The sequence below is a fragment of the Pistacia vera genome, unplaced genomic scaffold, assembly GCF_008641045.1.
Source record: "Pistacia vera cultivar Batoury unplaced genomic scaffold, PisVer_v2 Contig196, whole genome shotgun sequence".
In the NCBI taxonomy this organism is placed as follows: domain Eukaryota; kingdom Viridiplantae; phylum Streptophyta; class Magnoliopsida; order Sapindales; family Anacardiaceae; genus Pistacia; species Pistacia vera.
The window spans coordinates 1,194,421-1,211,437 of NW_022195997.1; the positions used below are offsets into that span (position 1 = coordinate 1,194,421).

Below are 17,017 nucleotides of genomic sequence, written 5' to 3' on the forward strand. Positions count from 1 at the left end.
CTGACGCCTAGGGGCTCTAGCCATTGCATTTGTAGCTTTCTTCCTGACATCAAACAATAAATAATGTTTGTTATGTTAATGTTACCTTTCTATTAGGTGGATATATTATCAAGGCATGTTTATAAAAAGAGATTCGATTCAATTTAGGGGTTTTTTTTTTAGGTCGAGGTGTCTAAGTTAATATACAAGCATTTCAATTAATTTCTTAAAATCTTGAATTATTAGTTAGATAAGAATTTCAATTACTACTCTTATTAATAATCGAAAGGAAATTTAAATCTCTTAAATAATATATTTAAGAGTTTTTATTAAACCACTCCGACCATTTAAAGATACGAATTTTAATCAATCCATTACTCTTAGGTTGAAATATTACATAATAACAAACCTTTTCTATCCAATTTGTAAATAATTTTTACGCCATGAAAACGTAAGCGTCCAGAAACGAAGATAATGCCACGCGTGCTAAACAAACTCCTGAAGTACGCGTGTACATGCAATGCTCCATTATTCCTAGCTCAATATTATAAACATCTTTTCACCTTTCCCACTAGATAACACTCTTCTTCTCTCTTTCTCTCCTTCCACATACTCTTAAATCTTCTCTCTAAACCTCCTAAACGCTACGCTTTTTTTTTATTCCACCCTTTCCGGCAATGAACCATGGGCTTTTTTCGCCGACTTTTTGGCGCTAAAAAGCCCAGTAACTCTGCCACGCCTAAAGAGAAGAAAAGATGGAGCTTCACTAGATCCTCCAATTCCGTACTCTCCTCTCACTCCACCAAGCGTGACCTTTCCTTGACTTCATTCGATGCTAATTTGGATGCTAACAAGCACGCCATAGCTGTTGCCGCCGCCACTGCGGCTGTCGCAGAGGCGGCTCTTGCGGCTGCTCATGCGGCGGCGGAGGTTGTCAGATTGACCGGCGCTGGTGGCCGTAGCGGTGTTTCCGCCTCCCCTCATGTTAGCCACCAACGCTGGTCTGAGGAACTCGCCACCGTTAAAATACAGTCCGCGTTTCGAGGCTATCTGGTTAGTAATTACTGATTTACTATTTTCGATCCAGCATGATAGAACTCTTTGTTTGATTGTGTTTTCAAAAATAATTTTTTTCCAATTTTTTTTTTAATAAACTTAACTGGTAAAAATAAAACAATGGTGTGAATATATTTTCAAGTTGGAAGGACAAATGGTCCCAGAAATATGAAAGAAACAGAAGAAGGAACAAGACAAGATAAAAGATGAGTTTGATAGACAGTAAGTATTGAGTAAGGTCCGCCGACACAGTAGTGAGTGGTGTGCGATTAGTGATTTCGCCGTTACTCCAAACGGAAAAGAAGTGATTCCCTCTTATCCACGGCGTCTTACTGTGTTTATCTGTACTTGTTTCATTTCAAAATTCCTTCACTTTTTTCGTGTCACGTGTTCGCACGTGTCTCCTCTTATGTAAAAGATCATGTTATTCTCAAGAGTCTCATCACAACTCCCCCCACTGTCTCTTTACGCGCGTGACCAAATTATATTAAGGGTGTTAAATTTTTTTTAGTACTGGAGTTCTAGGATTAACGGGTTATTAGTCAATAATCAAACTGCCGTGGCTGGATATGATTTGGTATGCGTGCCAGTATGTTTAACCCAAGACGTGTTCTATTTTAGGCGTTTTTAGGTATTTGGANATTAGTGATTTCGCCGTTACTCCAAACGGAAAAGAAGTGATTCCCTCTTATCCACGGCGTCTTACTGTGTTTATCTGTACTTGTTTCATTTCAAAATTCCTTCACTTTTTTCGTGTCACGTGTTCGCACGTGTCTCCTCTTTATGTAAAAGATCATGTTATTCTCAAGAATCTCATCACAACTCCCCCCACTGTCTCTGTACGCGCGTGACCAAATTATATTAAGGGTGTTAAATTTTTTTTAGTACTGGAGTTCTAGGATTAACGGGTTATTAGTCAATAATCAAACTGCTGTGGCTGGATATGATTTGGTATGCAGTGCCAGTATGTTTAACCCAAGACATGTTCTATTTTAGGCGTTTTTAGGTATTTGGATTTACCTTTGTCTTCAACTTAGTGTCTGCACAAAACAGGAAGAGCACTGTTCATGAACATGTAACTAAGTATTATGCTTCATTAACTAAACAAGTTATATATAAACTTAGTGGACCATGGTGGTTACTGGTCACATCCGGGCTGATGGACCAATCTCTTTAGTAGGTGAGCTGGTTGATTAGCTTCATCTACAGGAATTGCAATAAGTACTTTTTCTGGGTTTGCCTTTTGATATCAACTTTATCAGCTGACTTTCCATTTTTGCCTAAATTATGTTTTTGTAGCAACTATCAAAGTTTTTTTTATTCTGTTGCCTTTTCTAATTTGGCAAGAAAATCCTGATGTTGATGTTTGAATTGAGTTTAGAACAGTTTAAGTTCTTTTTGGGTTCTCAAAGTTTTAATATTGTGGTTAATAGACAAAAGAAATAGCTTAACGTTTGTCTTTCTGATTTGACTTTGGTCTACATTGTATTAGCCCGCCTTCCAGTTTACGTTTTCAATGATTATTTAAAACTATGATTAGAATAGAGTTCATTGTTTACTCTTTTTCCTGCCCTTGTTTTTGTTAGGTATGTGAGAGAGATAATGATTACACCCATGTTTCTCTCCCTTGTGAATTGCATGCTAATCTGGCGCAAATCGTTTTTAAATTCCTGGACTCCTGCACCACCACAACTTTTAGACCTAAACAATGTTATAATTACTGGTAGCACTTTTTCTTTTTTTTTTTCTTAAAATTAAAAAATGCATTTTTTGCAGTAAGTTACAGTATAGGTATAGCACTCAACTACTTAATTAATAGTATTCATTTCTGATATATATATTGGATGGTTAATTAATCTGAAGTGGAGATAGGCATCTGATTTATTTACGTTTGGTGTTAATTCTAAAGGCAAGGAGGGCACTGAAGGCACTAAAAGCATTAGTGAAGCTTCAAGCACTGGTGAGAGGTCACATTGTGAGGAAGCAAACAGCAGATATGCTTAAGCGCATGCAAACATTAGTAAAAGTGCAGGCAAGAGCCCGTGCTAGTCGCTCGCATGTGTCAGAATCTTTGCGTTGTACCAGCAAGTCCTCTCTTTCTCGTCATCCCGTAAGGAGAACTATATACTTACTTTTTTGTGTTTTCCAGCTGGGCTTAGTTGTTAGTATCTCTGTTCATACCAAAACATTTAATAATAATTTGAGTTAGGCTGTAAGTTTGCCTTTTCATATGGTAAACATGTGCATATTGAACCTTTTAAGGACCGCATGCTAAATTAATCTAGATAAATTCAAGATTCAAGGGTTATTATGTAGGATATCTACAGTGTCTTTGCAAATGTATTAAAAAGAGGCATGGGACATGGAAAAAAGTGCTTCATGTCAATTGTAAAAGCATTTGAAGCGCCAGTTCTGTCAGCTAGCTGTAGTCTCTTAAAATTTTTTCTGGCATGTTCATTTATAAAAAGAGTGGACTGATGAGAATGTTTACTTGATTATATGAGGGCAGCTTTACTTTTAGGCTTGTTCTACAGGAATGCCCCAAATGTTTCTTTATGCTACTTCAAAGGCCATGATTGGGGTTGGTAAGGTTTTATTTTACCTAGTATTAGTAAAGTTTTGAATTTTATTAACATGTGACTTGATTCTGGAATTTAGGGGACAAGTAGACTTCTACCTTAAATGGTCAAATCAAATGTGAAAGTGCTGTCAAGTCCATAATTTGACTTGAGCAAAATTCATATTGTTCTTTAACTATTGTATTATTCAACTATGTAGTAAAAGGTATTGTTAATTTTAACAAAATTTAAGAGAATGCTTGAACTGAACGGTCTTCTACTTGCAGCTACCACCGAGTCCTGACAAAGCAGAATATCAACTTCGTGCTCAAAGTACTAAGTTTGATGGGCCCTCAATCCTGAAGGTACCACTTGATTGGTTCCATAGAATCTTACATTACTTATTTCATACCCTATATGATACTTTCAGAAAATTTTTTCTCTTCTTTTGTATGTTTAAATTATTTTATAAGATAAAAAGTTGAAAGTGCTTCTTCAAGACTCGTACTTTTTAACCAGCAGCATAGTTTTATATGGCTTCTTCCTAGACAGAGATACTTTGTGTTCTTCATTTAGGATTCAAATGAAGTTTGAATTTGAGAATGTTATTAGAGAAAGATAAATAACAGATATGGAAATTGTGCTATGATAAAAGAAATAAGTCTCACTTGTCAAATTTTAGTGATTTCGTAATTTGGTTCTGAATACTTTCCTACTGTCATCAAAATTTTATAACGTGCGTGCCAGGTAATTTTAACTGCATTCTTCTGTTTCATTGAATGCAGAGATGTGGTTCTAATTCAAACTTGAGGGATATCATTGACCTAGAGAAAGCACGATTGGGTTCAAATTGGTTAGATCATTGGATGGAAGAAAATTTATCACACAACCACAGTGTCAATTCACTTAGAAATGGACATGCAGATGATGAGAAGAGTGACAAGATTTTGGAAGTAGATACTTGGAAGCCTAACTTGACCCCCAAACAACACAATAGAACCTTCAGGAATTCACAGCATGTTTCCGCTTCGGATTACAACAATCACAGCTTCATGATGATAGACTCTCCATCAAAATTATCAGCAAAAACTGTGAACCCAGTCCCAAGTGTAACTTCTGGTGATGTTTTATCATTAAGCTCTGTAAAGTCTCCAGTCGGAAAAGGCGAAGCAACTTTGAGGACTGCTGAGAACAGCCCACATGCATCTTCTGCATCATATAGACCAGGAAGTAGTGCAAGAAGAGGTCTTTTCACACCCACTAGGAGTGAGTGCTCCTGGGGTTTCTTTGGTGGATGCTCAGGTTACCCTAATTATATGGCTAACACAGAATCATCACGGGCTAAGGTTAGGTCACAGAGTGCCCCAAGGCAGCGGATTGAATTTGAGAGATACGGTTCAACCAGGAGGTCAGTTCAGGGGTCTTGGGAAGGAGGAGCTAATTCAGAAAGGGATTTTCCTCAACAAGCTGACTTCAGGACTAAAGCTTATCCATCAACTGATCGCTTGAATAGTCTTGGGAATGCATATTTCCGTTGATGATTTATCGCTGTATGTTTCCAAATTCAATTTTCTTTTTATGTGTTTTTCCACTGCTTTCCGAGTGCATGTGTCTAGCAGCTTGCTAGTGTTGTAATTATGACTTGTGTGTTAGTCCTTACACAACTGAACTTAACGTTATCAGTGTTGAAAATAGACGTAGTGTTTTGAAATCAGGAGCAGATATTCATTAACTCCAATTATGTTAAAGGAATATTTGACGATCGTGCTTATATGTGTTCATAAGTCATAACAACTTGGTGTAATAGGATTAGAGCAAAATGTTACTTCAACCAAGCCTTAGGAACAAATAAGATATGCAAGTTTCTCAGCACAAAAAGATATGATGGTCTCGGTGTCAAGACGATGTTTATAAAGACGTATATAAAATACCTAAGTGAGTCATAGAAATGCAAATATTATACAGTTAGATGCTTGAAAAGTGAAACAGTAGGATCTGTTGCTCAATCACTGTAGAGTACTCCATCATGAACCTTTTGTTAATGTTACAAAAAAAAAATGTTCCCATCTCGATTTGCTTTTCACGCACTGTGAATTCACGGAGGGAAGATCCTCGGTCTCTCCTGCGATGGCCCTCTGTGTCCCATCAATAGTTTGTCCGAAGTGGCTACAAAACAAAATGGGATTAAAGAGAATAGTTAATTTAGTAGGAATAAGAAAACAAAACCAACTTTGGATACCCACAACCGGACTGTTGATGAGACAGTGATTGAAGAATATTGATGATACAAAACGAGGGCATTGGTTAATGATAAGAGACAAATTGTGATTTATAGCAGTAATTAATAAAGAAAATCCAACTGAGATTCGGGGCTTCTGCTATCAGAAACATGGGATGATTGCATAGTTGTCTTCTTCTTGTTTTTGTTTTTTCTAGTTTGGAATCCAATATTGGTCACAGGCTATATTACATTAACATAGAGAGTTTGCATGGTCGATGGTCCTGGACGACTCCTTGTCCATGAATGTAGTAAATGCAGCACGTGAAAAGCAAATCTCCTTAGAATTAATTAATGAATATGGCATCCAAAGTCCCGATTCTGTGTATTTGTTTCACCATTTTATGACTTTCTTGCATTCAACATCTTTAAATTATAGCTCTTTGTATCCATCATCACATATACATAATTTTAGTGTTCATTAGAAAAATGCGAACAAGAGAGATTTGAAAGTTTAAACATTTTGATTTAAAACCCTATACTGTATATACCAATAACATTAAGATAAGAAAAAGGTCACAAACTAGAGCCTTACTAATTACTCCCTTTTTTTTTTTTTTTTTTTTTCTTAATGATAGGAGATGTCTGAGTCAGCTTTCGCACACCTCAACTAATCTTAGAATTATCAGCCGAATAAGAGTTTTAGTGGCTATCCCTATTAACAACCGATGAGGGACTTAAACTAAAAACCTCATAAGTAATACACCCAAGAGTTCCTATCGAACCATTCAACTAGTTAAAAATAGTTAATTACTCTGCGGTTTCCTTCCTTTGTATGCATCTTTTTCTTTTTTACTTTTATTTTTCATTCATTGAAGATTTAAAAGGTCTTCTAATAATTAATTGCCTGGTTAAACTACATCCCTCTCTCTTGACATTAAATTTGGTTCAGTTAACATCAAACTTGGTCCTACTTGATGAGTACTGTGATTATTGCAATGGTTTGTTCATTCTTTAATTTATATCACAGATGATGAAGCCCCGTTCAAGCTGGTACTATGTTTTTATCTTTGCAATCTCGTGTCACAGTTCCTGTGTTTGTACACCCGAAAGAAGCTCGATGGAATCAATAAGCTCACAAAATTAATATAATATGATTCATATAAAGCATCACTTATAACTTAAGAAATAACAACAAAACAACATAATAGCTAAGCTCTTCTTCTTCTTCTTTGCCATTGAAGACATAAATTTGAGCTTCATTTTTGTCATCCGAGAAGTTGACTCCATGTCTTGTAATTTCCAGTCATGTCATGCTGCATCATCAATGTAGCATAATTATCACAACTCAAACCTACTAAAAGATAGAACAAATGAACCATTAAAGTCAGCTACAGAGAGATAGATATACACATACTAGTTGCAGTCAGTGTTGGGACCAATGGTGAAGCCCAAATGGATACCACAGAAGCCAGGCAAAGTAGCTATAGCTGTAGCATTAGGATTGTAAGTGGTGATAAGGCCCATCAAACATCTACAAACCGATGGCCTATTATCTGGAGCATCAGCGATTAAGTTGAGGGTGGTAATGGCATCACAGCACGGCGAACCAGGAAAGGGGTCAGGTGAACCATAGGTGATAAAGGTTGAGCAGGAAGAGATCAATGCCGTCACGGTAGGGCAGTCTGTGATTGATGATACTGATGCGGCCCAAGTTAGCATCAGTAGTACTCCAATTACGTATTTATGAGACTCCATGTAAACAAGTTTTAGCAACTAGCAATTAATTTTTATTTCTATTGAAATAGTTTCTTAATGGTATTGTGGCCATTTTATAGTGTTCATTTGTATTGGGTTGGTGTGCAATGAAGAATGTGTGCTCTTCATTAAGGTTGAATGAGTTCTATTTCTACCCATGCACTTTATTATATTTAAAGGATTGGTTTATTATTTTCCAAGTACTTATGATATTTTAAAATTATGATAGACCATACTTTCTATCAGAGGGGTAATATAATAGACCATACAATATTTTTCAAAAATGGTGTGTGCATTCATTATTTTTTGGGTTGATTAAGATTTACTGTTGCGATTTAAAAGCCAACAAGGTTTCGTGGTGTAGTTGGTTATCACGTCAGTCTAACACACTGAAGGTCTCCGGTTCGAGTCCGGGCGAAGCCATATTTTTACTTTTTCTTGTTTAGAATCGACTGACTAAAAGTTACTTTTTCTTGTTTAACATCGAAGGTCCCGGGTTCGAGTCTGGGCAAGGCCATTTTTATAAATCCTTTTATTATATAGAAATAGAATCATTATTTAGTTTTTGTTAAAAGATAAATCATTAGCATTACATTAACTAAACAGCTTATAACAACTTGAGCAGTAATAAGTAAACATACAAACAAGAATTAATTGTATTAATAATGTAGTGGAAAGCCAAGAGTAAAAGCAGGTACTCATCAGAAGAATTACATGAAAAGCCATCCAGTTTCTAGCTACCACCTATGCATTTACATGTAAAAACTACTAATTTCCATCGCAATTCCATCGGGAGGTTCGAACACAGCTCAAGTATTGACACCAATGGCACTGATCATAACCATTCTTTTGCCGGTACAGCATCACCAGCCCAACTGTGAATCTGCATTCAACCATATCAACTATTTACATTAGTTAAAGCTTTACTCTTCACACACTTATAATTCAACATGACTTCTATCCAAATCACATCACTTTTTTGTTCTTAGATTGTTTTATGTAACCTGAAACGAGAGCTGAAAAGATCTAATCGAGTCATGCCATGGGAGATCAAATGAAATGACATTATTACATGCGCTGTCTCCAGTTGGAACCAACAAAAACATGCATTCATACCCCACATTACGAAAATGAGGTAGATCCTTCTGTTTCCCTTTGTCACAACAATGAAAATGGATCTATGACCTGGCAAATATATATGTATCATGATGGTGATTTTCATGTGACTACATTCTAATGGAAGCACCGTCTCAGATATGATACCGACACCAAAAGATGATGATTCCAATCAGGAGGTCCCCAAAACCGTATGATTTGACACCAATAAGTTATAGTTGGATTACTGAGAGTAACTCACCCTGCAACTAGTAGAACCAGAGAAACCAACCATAGAACATATTGATAAGCCTTGTATTTTGATCTGACAGGAGCACTGTCAGGAAGATTCCTGCGATCTAGCCACCTAAACCGAGGACGAGGCAGCAAAATGAAGCCAAGGAAAAAGCCAGTAAGAAATCCACCAATGTGAGCGAAATTATCCACATGTGGCAAAATTCCTATTGCAAGATTAATGGCAATGATCACCAGAAGAGTAACCAGCGCTGCAGCCTATGAAACCAACTAAGACTTAATCATCTTCTTGCAGCAAGCATGAGAAACATTTATAACTAACTTTTACTTAACATCAGTAAGAAGAGCAAATGAAATGGGTTACCATTGCTCACCTTGTTGGTATAAAGAGACCAGTTTGTAATTAATTCAGAAAGCATTGCTCCAAGAAGTCCAAAAAGCGCGCCAGAAGCACCAACAGAGATGCTGTCGCCGATAAATAAGGAGGAAAGAACACTCCCACCAAATCCAGCCAACAGGTAGATTATTCCAATTCGCACTACCAAAGGGTGAAAAAAGTTCAGCAAATAAGTTACAAATCTTAACTGATTTAAGAGGAGTAAAGCAAGTTAAGCTTCAAAACAAGAAGTATACATATTCAACAATTTAATGAAGAAGGTAAAATGTAATGTTCCAAAAACATGAAAGGCAACATACCAAATCCGAATTGTTGTTCCAGGCGAATACCAATGAAAACAAGGCACAGCATATTTGTGAGAAGATGAATAATACCAGCATGCAACCAGACACAAGTGATAAGTCTCCATCCTTGATGTTTATCGACCACTTTTTTCCATTCAAGTGCACCCAATTTCTCCAATCTTCAAAAACAATCAAAAGAATTTGTTCAACTACTTTTATTTTTGAAATTTCGATCCCACTCTTTATTTCTTTAGTTAAGTTAAACGAAATAGCTGATTTAAAGAACAATAACATCAAAACAACTGAAATTTCCAATTTTCACCAGATCCACCAACTTTCACACCTAAAGCAATGAATTAGTCTAGAAAGCTTAAACCTTGACAACCTATGAAGCTAATAACCTCAAATTAATACTGTAATAATTAACCAACTTCAGTCCCAAAATATCTAATTAATTAAAGAACCGCAGGAAATCAACCACCATGTATCTAATATTAATTCCAAATTTTAGATTTCAGAAACAAAAACAATAAAAAACAGAGGGTCATAAATTGAATGAATAAACCCCATATTTGCATATAAATTCATGTCCAATTAATCTATTTATGCAAAGTTTTTAACATAATTGACAAGACCAATATTTATATCAGAACGAGCAAACTGAGGCTGAATCTAACAAAGTTCAGCAACAAAACATTTAAACAACTTAATTAAAACCAAAGTCACAAACATCACTAGTTCCAAATCTCACAAAAACAATAACATTTAGAAGAAAAAATGAGAGAATCAGTGATTACGTGCGAGAAGAGGGACCAAAAAGAGGATTTTCTCTCAAAGGCTCAAACGAGAACCTCCCAAGAAACCTAGCCACACACTTGTCATCAAAGGGCGAATTTTTGTGTTTAGGACAGTCGTTGATGAACATGACAACAATTACAAACAGCAACATTAGCCAACACGAACATGGGAAAACCAAGAAGTCCACTGAGACTCCATGTCTTCGATCGTACGGATGATGTTGCATAACGTTGTTAATGTTGGTGTTGCTGTGCTATTACCCGTCCTGTTCTTGTTCACTCCTCTCTCCATGTCTTCCCCCGACATGTTTGGTGTCTGGTACTTTTTTTCTATCTAACAGCAACCTCAAACTTTTGATATGTTCGAGATTGGTGAAATTGATTGGTGAAGGGTTTAAGTGGAGCTTTAGAAGAAAATGAAGGGTGTTTGAGGGTTCCAACTGCACAGTAAGCGATACTGAAACTCCATTAGATCATCTAGATTTTCGTAAATGTTCAGAACGAACAAGCCAATGTTCACGTAACACGTTTTCAATTTTCGTGGGTGCAGATCACGTGCCATACGGGATATTTCTTTCTTCTACGTGACAAACTAATTGGGTAGGTATTGTCAAAATGTACTGATTGTGCAGTGGATTTGTTTTTTGTACTTTTGGTTGTTTTCCACCAACTGAACTGGGCATGTTTTTTACATTTCGCGGGTATTAAACTGACACTCCATTTTTGAATTTTTTTTTTTTTTTAAGAAGAGAAATTATTTTAAAATAAAATAATTTCCACCAACGGATAAAAATGTTTAAAATTTATATATTATAAAAGTATTAATTAAGTAAAACAACCTGGAAGTCACATAATAATCATTACTGGGTCTTCTCCTGGTTTCACAGTCTATAAGTTTAAAAACAAAATCCTACCTAATTGCAGATCTATCGGTAGGTTAAAAGCATATTTTTCACATTGTTTTAAGGAAACTGTTAGAAAAAAATCTTAGGTCATTTAGGTCTGAATGCTTTGAAACTTAAGTACTGTACTAAACACGCCCAAAAATATTCCAAATTTACATTATTGTCACTGAATTGACATTTTAAAATAGAATGAGCGAGAAACCAGAAGGCAGAAGAAGAGATGGAGAGTCTGGGATCAATTCCCATGTCTTTCTAGAGGCTCCCACAAAACAAAATGCATTAAATATGGAATATGCTGAGGAAAATATTACACACAGACAGATCAAAAATCGAAAAGAAGAAAGCGAAAGCCATTCTTTTTATTTTCACATCTGTCTGGATACGCGTACACGCACCCTACTCGTTCTGTCAACCACTCTGATTTCTATACCTTTATTCTTCTTTGACATCCAGGAATTTGCTTCTGCGTGTCCTTTTTATGCTATAACCCTTTTAAGGAGAAAATTTAGCTGCCCGGTCCCCCCAGTATGTATTTAAGAAAATGGCCTTAAACTGTTCATCAAATATTTTATAATTTAGAGAAGATGACGTGGCATAGTTAGGATTAATTAAACACGTAAAATGGTGGTAAAATGAAAAGATTAAAAATATGTGGGCCGAATCAAAAATAATGAAAGTTTTCAAAATTTGAAATTTCGCAAAACAAGCCCCACAAAATTACGTCGCTTAATCGAAATCATCAGTTGAAAACGCGATTTCTGAACGAAAGGGAGACGCGATTTCTTCCGATCCAACACCAATTGATTTGCACCCTAAATCAATTTCTTGAACCCTAAACGGAATACAGTCGCGATTTTCGGCGATATAGTCGCGATTTTCGATCGATTTCTTCAACTATAAACGGAATCTGCGCGATTTCCGGCGATACAGCCCGTATTCCAATCCAAACTACAAATTTTCACACCAAATTCAATCCAAACCCATGGCTGACACTCACAAGACGACGACAACCCAACGCCACTTCGAATCCTAGTGACGGTGGCGCAAGCAGGTCAATGGCTGCTGGTCGATCATCTGACCATTGAAGGTGGTCCACACGTAGAGGAGACGCCCGCGGCAACAAGACAGAGGGAAGAACCAGCAAAGGGGTCTGAAGACGAGGAGTCAGGCGAGAATTCAGGCCAGAAGGGGATTCCGGAGAGAATGCAGGCCAGGAGGTGGATTCCGGCGATATATCAGGGCAGAGGAGTCGCCGGAGGATCCAGGCGCGAGGAGAAGGCCGGCGAAGATAGGGTAGTAGTTTGGGATGTTGCTTGTAATTCGCTTAAGCGATCATTGTATCGCTTAAGCGATTATTCTGTTTTAACTCGTGATGCAGCAAGATCGCTTAGAGATCAGAGTGTTTACTCTGGTGCGTTAAGCGATCTTAGGTCTGGGCAGAATCACAGATTAAGAGATTCTCAGTAATTTTGGTAGCTTAAGCGATTTAAAATCGCTTAAGCGATCTTGCATGAGACAGTAAAGATCTCTTAACGATCCATGATCGCTAAGCGACTACAGTGGTTTTGGTTTATTTTTGTTGATGACATTTTATTTATATCGATTGTGCAGATTGTGCGGACCGTAAGCTGTAGAGAGTACGAGTTGGAGCCTATAAGTGAGAAGGTACCCTACTTCCCTGCAAGGGTGACGGTGAGGTCGAGCTGGGAGGTTTTTGACAGAATAAGGGCCATTTTAGCTAGAATGAGGCATGGTGAAAGAGATTTGGTGACACTTGTTTCGGTCAGTTTTTAAGAATTGGAAAAAGTGAGAAAAAGTATTTTGGGGGCAGGAGTGCATCACATGTTGATGCACTCAGTAAAATGCAAGAAAAAAAATGAAATGTGGTTCGTGGTGGAGGGAAAGCCACTACGGTTTGGTATGATGGAGTATGCGTTGGTGACGGGCTTGGATGCGGGGAAGTGCCAACTAAGGCGGAGGCAGACGCAGTAAGGAAGTGTGCGGAGCCATAAACTTGTAAAAGGTTTTGAAAGGGGCAAAGTCTATTACAGGAAAAGTTTTAGAAAGAGGCTATACAGTTCGGTTTAGTGATGCAGAGAAGATAAAAGTGTGCTTGATATTATTTTTACATTCTATCTTATTGGCGGTGACTCAACAAAAGCTATTGAGAAAGATTGGTTGCTGTTGTAAGCGACTTGGAGTTCTTTAATTCTTATCGTGGGGACGGATATCATTTGAGCGAACCATCAAGAGCCTGAAAAAACCAGACATGGCGTTAAAGCATGCCGAATGGGGCGGAAGGCTAAACCAAGCACGTATAATTTGTTTCGCTTCCATGGGCAATGAGGTAAATATTAATGCTCTAGTTATATTTTTATAATATGTGTGTTTGAATAATGACATGGAGTTTTTTTACAAGTAGGCTGGGTACGGGCCATCCCTGCTTCGCTAAGGCGGGGGGGGAGGAGCAACAATGTGAATGTGAACAGCAATTTCCTAGGATTGTGCGGTGGCATGTCGAGAGCTGTAACCATTGGGATTATGGCCAATTAGAGATTGAGATTCAAGCAGTGGGGTAAGATTGAAGGATTAAGCTTTTGAATATGCAGTTGCTTTTTATTTTGCTTCAATCTGATTGATTTTTTTTTCTTATTGCAGGGAGTCGTCCGTCCCTTTTTGACCCCTATTGGGATGAAGCGGAAGAGGACTATGTCCATCTTTCAAAGCAATGGAGGGATGAAAGGGATGAACAGATAGACCGCCTGAGCGGGACCTAAAAGGGGTCACGCATGTGATGGCAGTTGCAGGGCCATTGTTGACAATGTCGTTGATGCTGAGGATAATGAGCTCGGGGGGCCGAGGATGAGGAGGAGAAGAGGGAGGAAGAGGTTCATGCCTCAGCAAACGGTACAACAAGTACCGCTTTGCCGAGACATCGGCGTAGGGAGAATGAGGTTGTTGACTCATCAACGGCCTGTTTGAGGTTTTACAACAGCCGTTTATGCAAAGCTTGAGAAGATGGAAGAAACATGAAAAGGGTGGAGAAGAAAGTGGATAAGGTGGGAGGGAAAGTAGCTAGAATGGAGGGCGAAGTGGTACAAGAGGAGGAAGTTGGTGGAGAATTAAAGGCGGTTGAAGTGCAAACTGGCTTGAAAAGAGAGAGCGAAAGAGCAAGTTTGTGAAATCGCCTTACATGGTAGTGACACAGGTAAAGAGAAGAAAATGAAGAAACAAATGGAGGAACAACCAGAAAGGGAGGAGGTTGAGGAGGTGTGTGGTGGAAGTGGGGCGGTGATAATGGAGGAGGGGGAGTGGGAGGCGAAGGAAGCGGGGATGTAAAATTGGAGGAAGGGGGAGGAAGTGGGGAAGGGAAATTGGACTCAAATGTCGATTTGTATAGGCCAATAGAGGAAAGGAAAAAACTCTTTTATGCCTATTACAATGGATCGGGAATTGATGGCCATATAAGTGTAAGACAGGGGATTATCCCCGGGAAGGTTTCAGAAGTTGTTGACGATGGGGACGTGGCTTGAGGATCGGTGAGTTATGTTCACTTAATTTTCTTATTTTTTCCTGTGTTTTGCATACTTATCTTGTTTTTTTATTTGATGTAGCACATCGATGAGATATTGGCACTGATGAGGCTACGACAGACTAGTGATGGTGATCTGTTGTATCCTGACTGTGCTATCACTGATGTGGCGTTTGGGCAAACGCTTGTTTCGGCATATCGGTCTTTAATTAAAAATGCGTTGCTAGTGGTGTAACAAAAGGACCGAAACGAAAACGATTGGCTGCCACAGTCGGATTGATCCCTGATGATTTCGGTTTGATGATAGGATTATGCAGTAGTAAGGGGGGATCGGCCCAAAATGGCCACGGTGGGCTTGTTAAAAGTGTACTGCATCATCCTCGTCAAACAGATGCACTGGATAGCAGTCGCTGCGCATCTAGAGGAGGGTGTCTGAAGATCCTTGACTGCAACCAACCATTTGTCGAGACAAGCAGTTGGAGGTCGAGTTGGAGCCACTGTCCAGGTTGTTCCGTGGCTGTTGCGTGACAGCAGGATGTTTGGGCAGTTGGGTGATCAGGTACTAACGGAAAGTGGCGAATTCAGCGCTCTACCTGCCCAATAAATGAGTCAAGGTAAATTTTGTTTAAAACTAACTTACATAATACAATTGTTCTATAAGTTTATTATAATGCTAATGTCTCTTCCTATGTAGCGCTGAATGTGGGGATATGCCTGAAATTATTCAGTTCGACATGACCAACAGCCTGATGGACAGCTTGAATGACGAAACAATGACAGAATGTCGGGAGCGCTGGGCTGTCGACTGCTTCCATGGGCGAGGATCTGTTTGAGTGACCAGAACCAATCAAAGGGTATGAAAGTTGGACGCTGAATTGTGTAGTTTATGCGATGTTGATGTTCATACTTGGGTTTTTTGAGTTGAGTTTATGTGATACCTGTTATAATTACAATAAGGGTGTATATAACATGTTCATTTTCAATGGTGTTTTGTGTGTACTTCAGAACTGCTTATTAATTGTTCTCATTGGGTTGGCTATTTTCTAATTCATGTCTTTCTCATATTATGTGTTTTTACACTGCAGGTCACTAAGATGGAATGGTCATCTCCACAGAAAGTCAACCGAGGCACCATATTAGCGCCCTTGTAGATATCATCTTGAATTTGTTGGATGCTAGTGCAGAGCCAGAAAGCATCGGGAAGAATGATGTCGTGGGCATCTTTTCAAGCATGGACTGCCCTGATAACATTCACTGGGATTCTAAACTGTTTGGCATCAAAAACTAAATTATAAATAATTTACTATGTATGGTGTGATCATTGTAAAGAATTGGATCTGATATTTGGGATATATTTTTGTTTGTCCATATAAGAAATTCATCAGCAGTTTCAATTTACTATGTATGGTTTGCCATATAAGATCAGTGTCTTTAGTAATAATCGCTTACGATACGAGAGGTCGCTTAAGCGATCATTCGTATTTTAGTAATAATCGCTTAACGATAGAGAGGTGCTTAAGCGATCATTGTCTGGGCAGATGTCATTCTGCCTCGGAAAAGATCGCCTAGATCGCTTAAGCGATCATGGGTCTTTTATTAATAATCGCTTAAGCGATACGAAAGGTCGCTTAAGCGATCATTGTATGGGCAGATGTCATTCTGCCTCGGAAAGGATCGTTAAGCGATCATAAATCGCTTAAGCGATCATGGGTCTTTTATTAATAATCGCTTAAGCGATACGAAAGGTCGCTAAGCGATATTGTATGGGCAGATGTCATTCTGCCTCGGAAAAGATCGCTTAATCGATCATAAATCGCTTAAGCGTCATGGGTCTTTTATTAATAATCGCTTAAGCGATACGAAAGGTCGCTTAAGCGATCATAGTCTGGGCAGATGTCATTCTGCCTCGGAAAGGATCGCTTAAGCGATCATAAATCGCTTAAGCGATCATGCGTCTTTAGTAATAATCGCTAAGCGATACAGGAGGTCGCTTAAGCGATCATAGCTGGGCAGATGTCATTCTGCCTCGGAAAAGATCGCTTAAGGGTTTACGATTCGTTCAGAGCACTTGTTCGTTATTACATTTATACAAACATATAGTTCCTTTACACGTCAAAGATCGCTTAAGGGTTTACGATTCGTTCAGAGCACTTGTTCCGTATTACATTATATACAAACATATA

At 38.3% G+C, this 17,017-nt stretch overlaps 2 protein-coding genes, 1 non-coding gene and 1 pseudogene across 3 annotated transcripts; 2 read left to right on the plus strand and 2 right to left on the minus strand.

Moving 5' to 3' along the window:
- The first annotated feature begins 545 nt into the window (after nt 1-545).
- Nucleotides 546-5,307, plus strand: LOC116127965 (protein IQ-DOMAIN 14-like). Its single transcript, XM_031413626.1, has 4 exons — nt 546-1,032; nt 2,945-3,145; nt 3,881-3,958; nt 4,379-5,307. The coding sequence occupies exons 1-4, from the start codon at nt 664-666 to the stop codon at nt 5,129-5,131; spliced, it is 1,401 nt and encodes a 466-aa protein (XP_031269486.1). The 5' UTR covers nt 546-663; the 3' UTR covers nt 5,132-5,307.
- Nucleotides 5,308-7,081: 1,774 nt separating this feature from the next.
- On the minus strand, nt 7,082-7,686 carry LOC116127832 (putative non-specific lipid-transfer protein 14). Its single transcript, XM_031413492.1, has 2 exons — nt 7,229-7,686; nt 7,082-7,127 (listed from the first exon to the last, which is right to left on the minus strand). Exons 1-2 carry the CDS (start codon nt 7,567-7,569, stop codon nt 7,118-7,120), a joined length of 351 nt encoding a protein of 116 aa, XP_031269352.1. The 5' UTR covers nt 7,570-7,686; the 3' UTR covers nt 7,082-7,117.
- A 232-nt stretch (nt 7,687-7,918) lies between these two features.
- On the plus strand, nt 7,919-7,992 carry TRNAV-AAC. Its single transcript has one exon. It is a non-coding gene; the product is annotated as a tRNA-Val (tRNA).
- A 194-nt stretch (nt 7,993-8,186) lies between these two features.
- LOC116128019 lies at nt 8,187-10,799 on the minus strand (annotated as a pseudogene).
- Nucleotides 10,800-17,017: the final 6,218 nt, after the last annotated feature.

What these genes read in the sequence shown, in the direction of transcription:
- LOC116127832 (XM_031413492.1), bottom strand. Translation starts at nt 7,569, where the DNA reads ATGGAGTCTCATAAATACGTAATTGGAGTACTACTGATGCTAACTTGG.
- LOC116127965 (XM_031413626.1), top strand. Translation starts at nt 664, where the DNA reads ATGGGCTTTTTTCGCCGACTTTTTGGCGCTAAAAAGCCCAGTAACTCT. An exon ending in CCTCTCTTTCTCGTCATCCC is followed by an intron (nt 3,146 to 3,880) that starts GTAAGGAGAACT and finishes TTCTACTTGCAG; the next exon opens with CTACCACCGAGTCCTGACAA. An exon ending in ATGGGCCCTCAATCCTGAAG is followed by an intron (nt 3,959 to 4,378) that starts GTACCACTTGAT and finishes CATTGAATGCAG; the next exon opens with AGATGTGGTTCTAATTCAAA.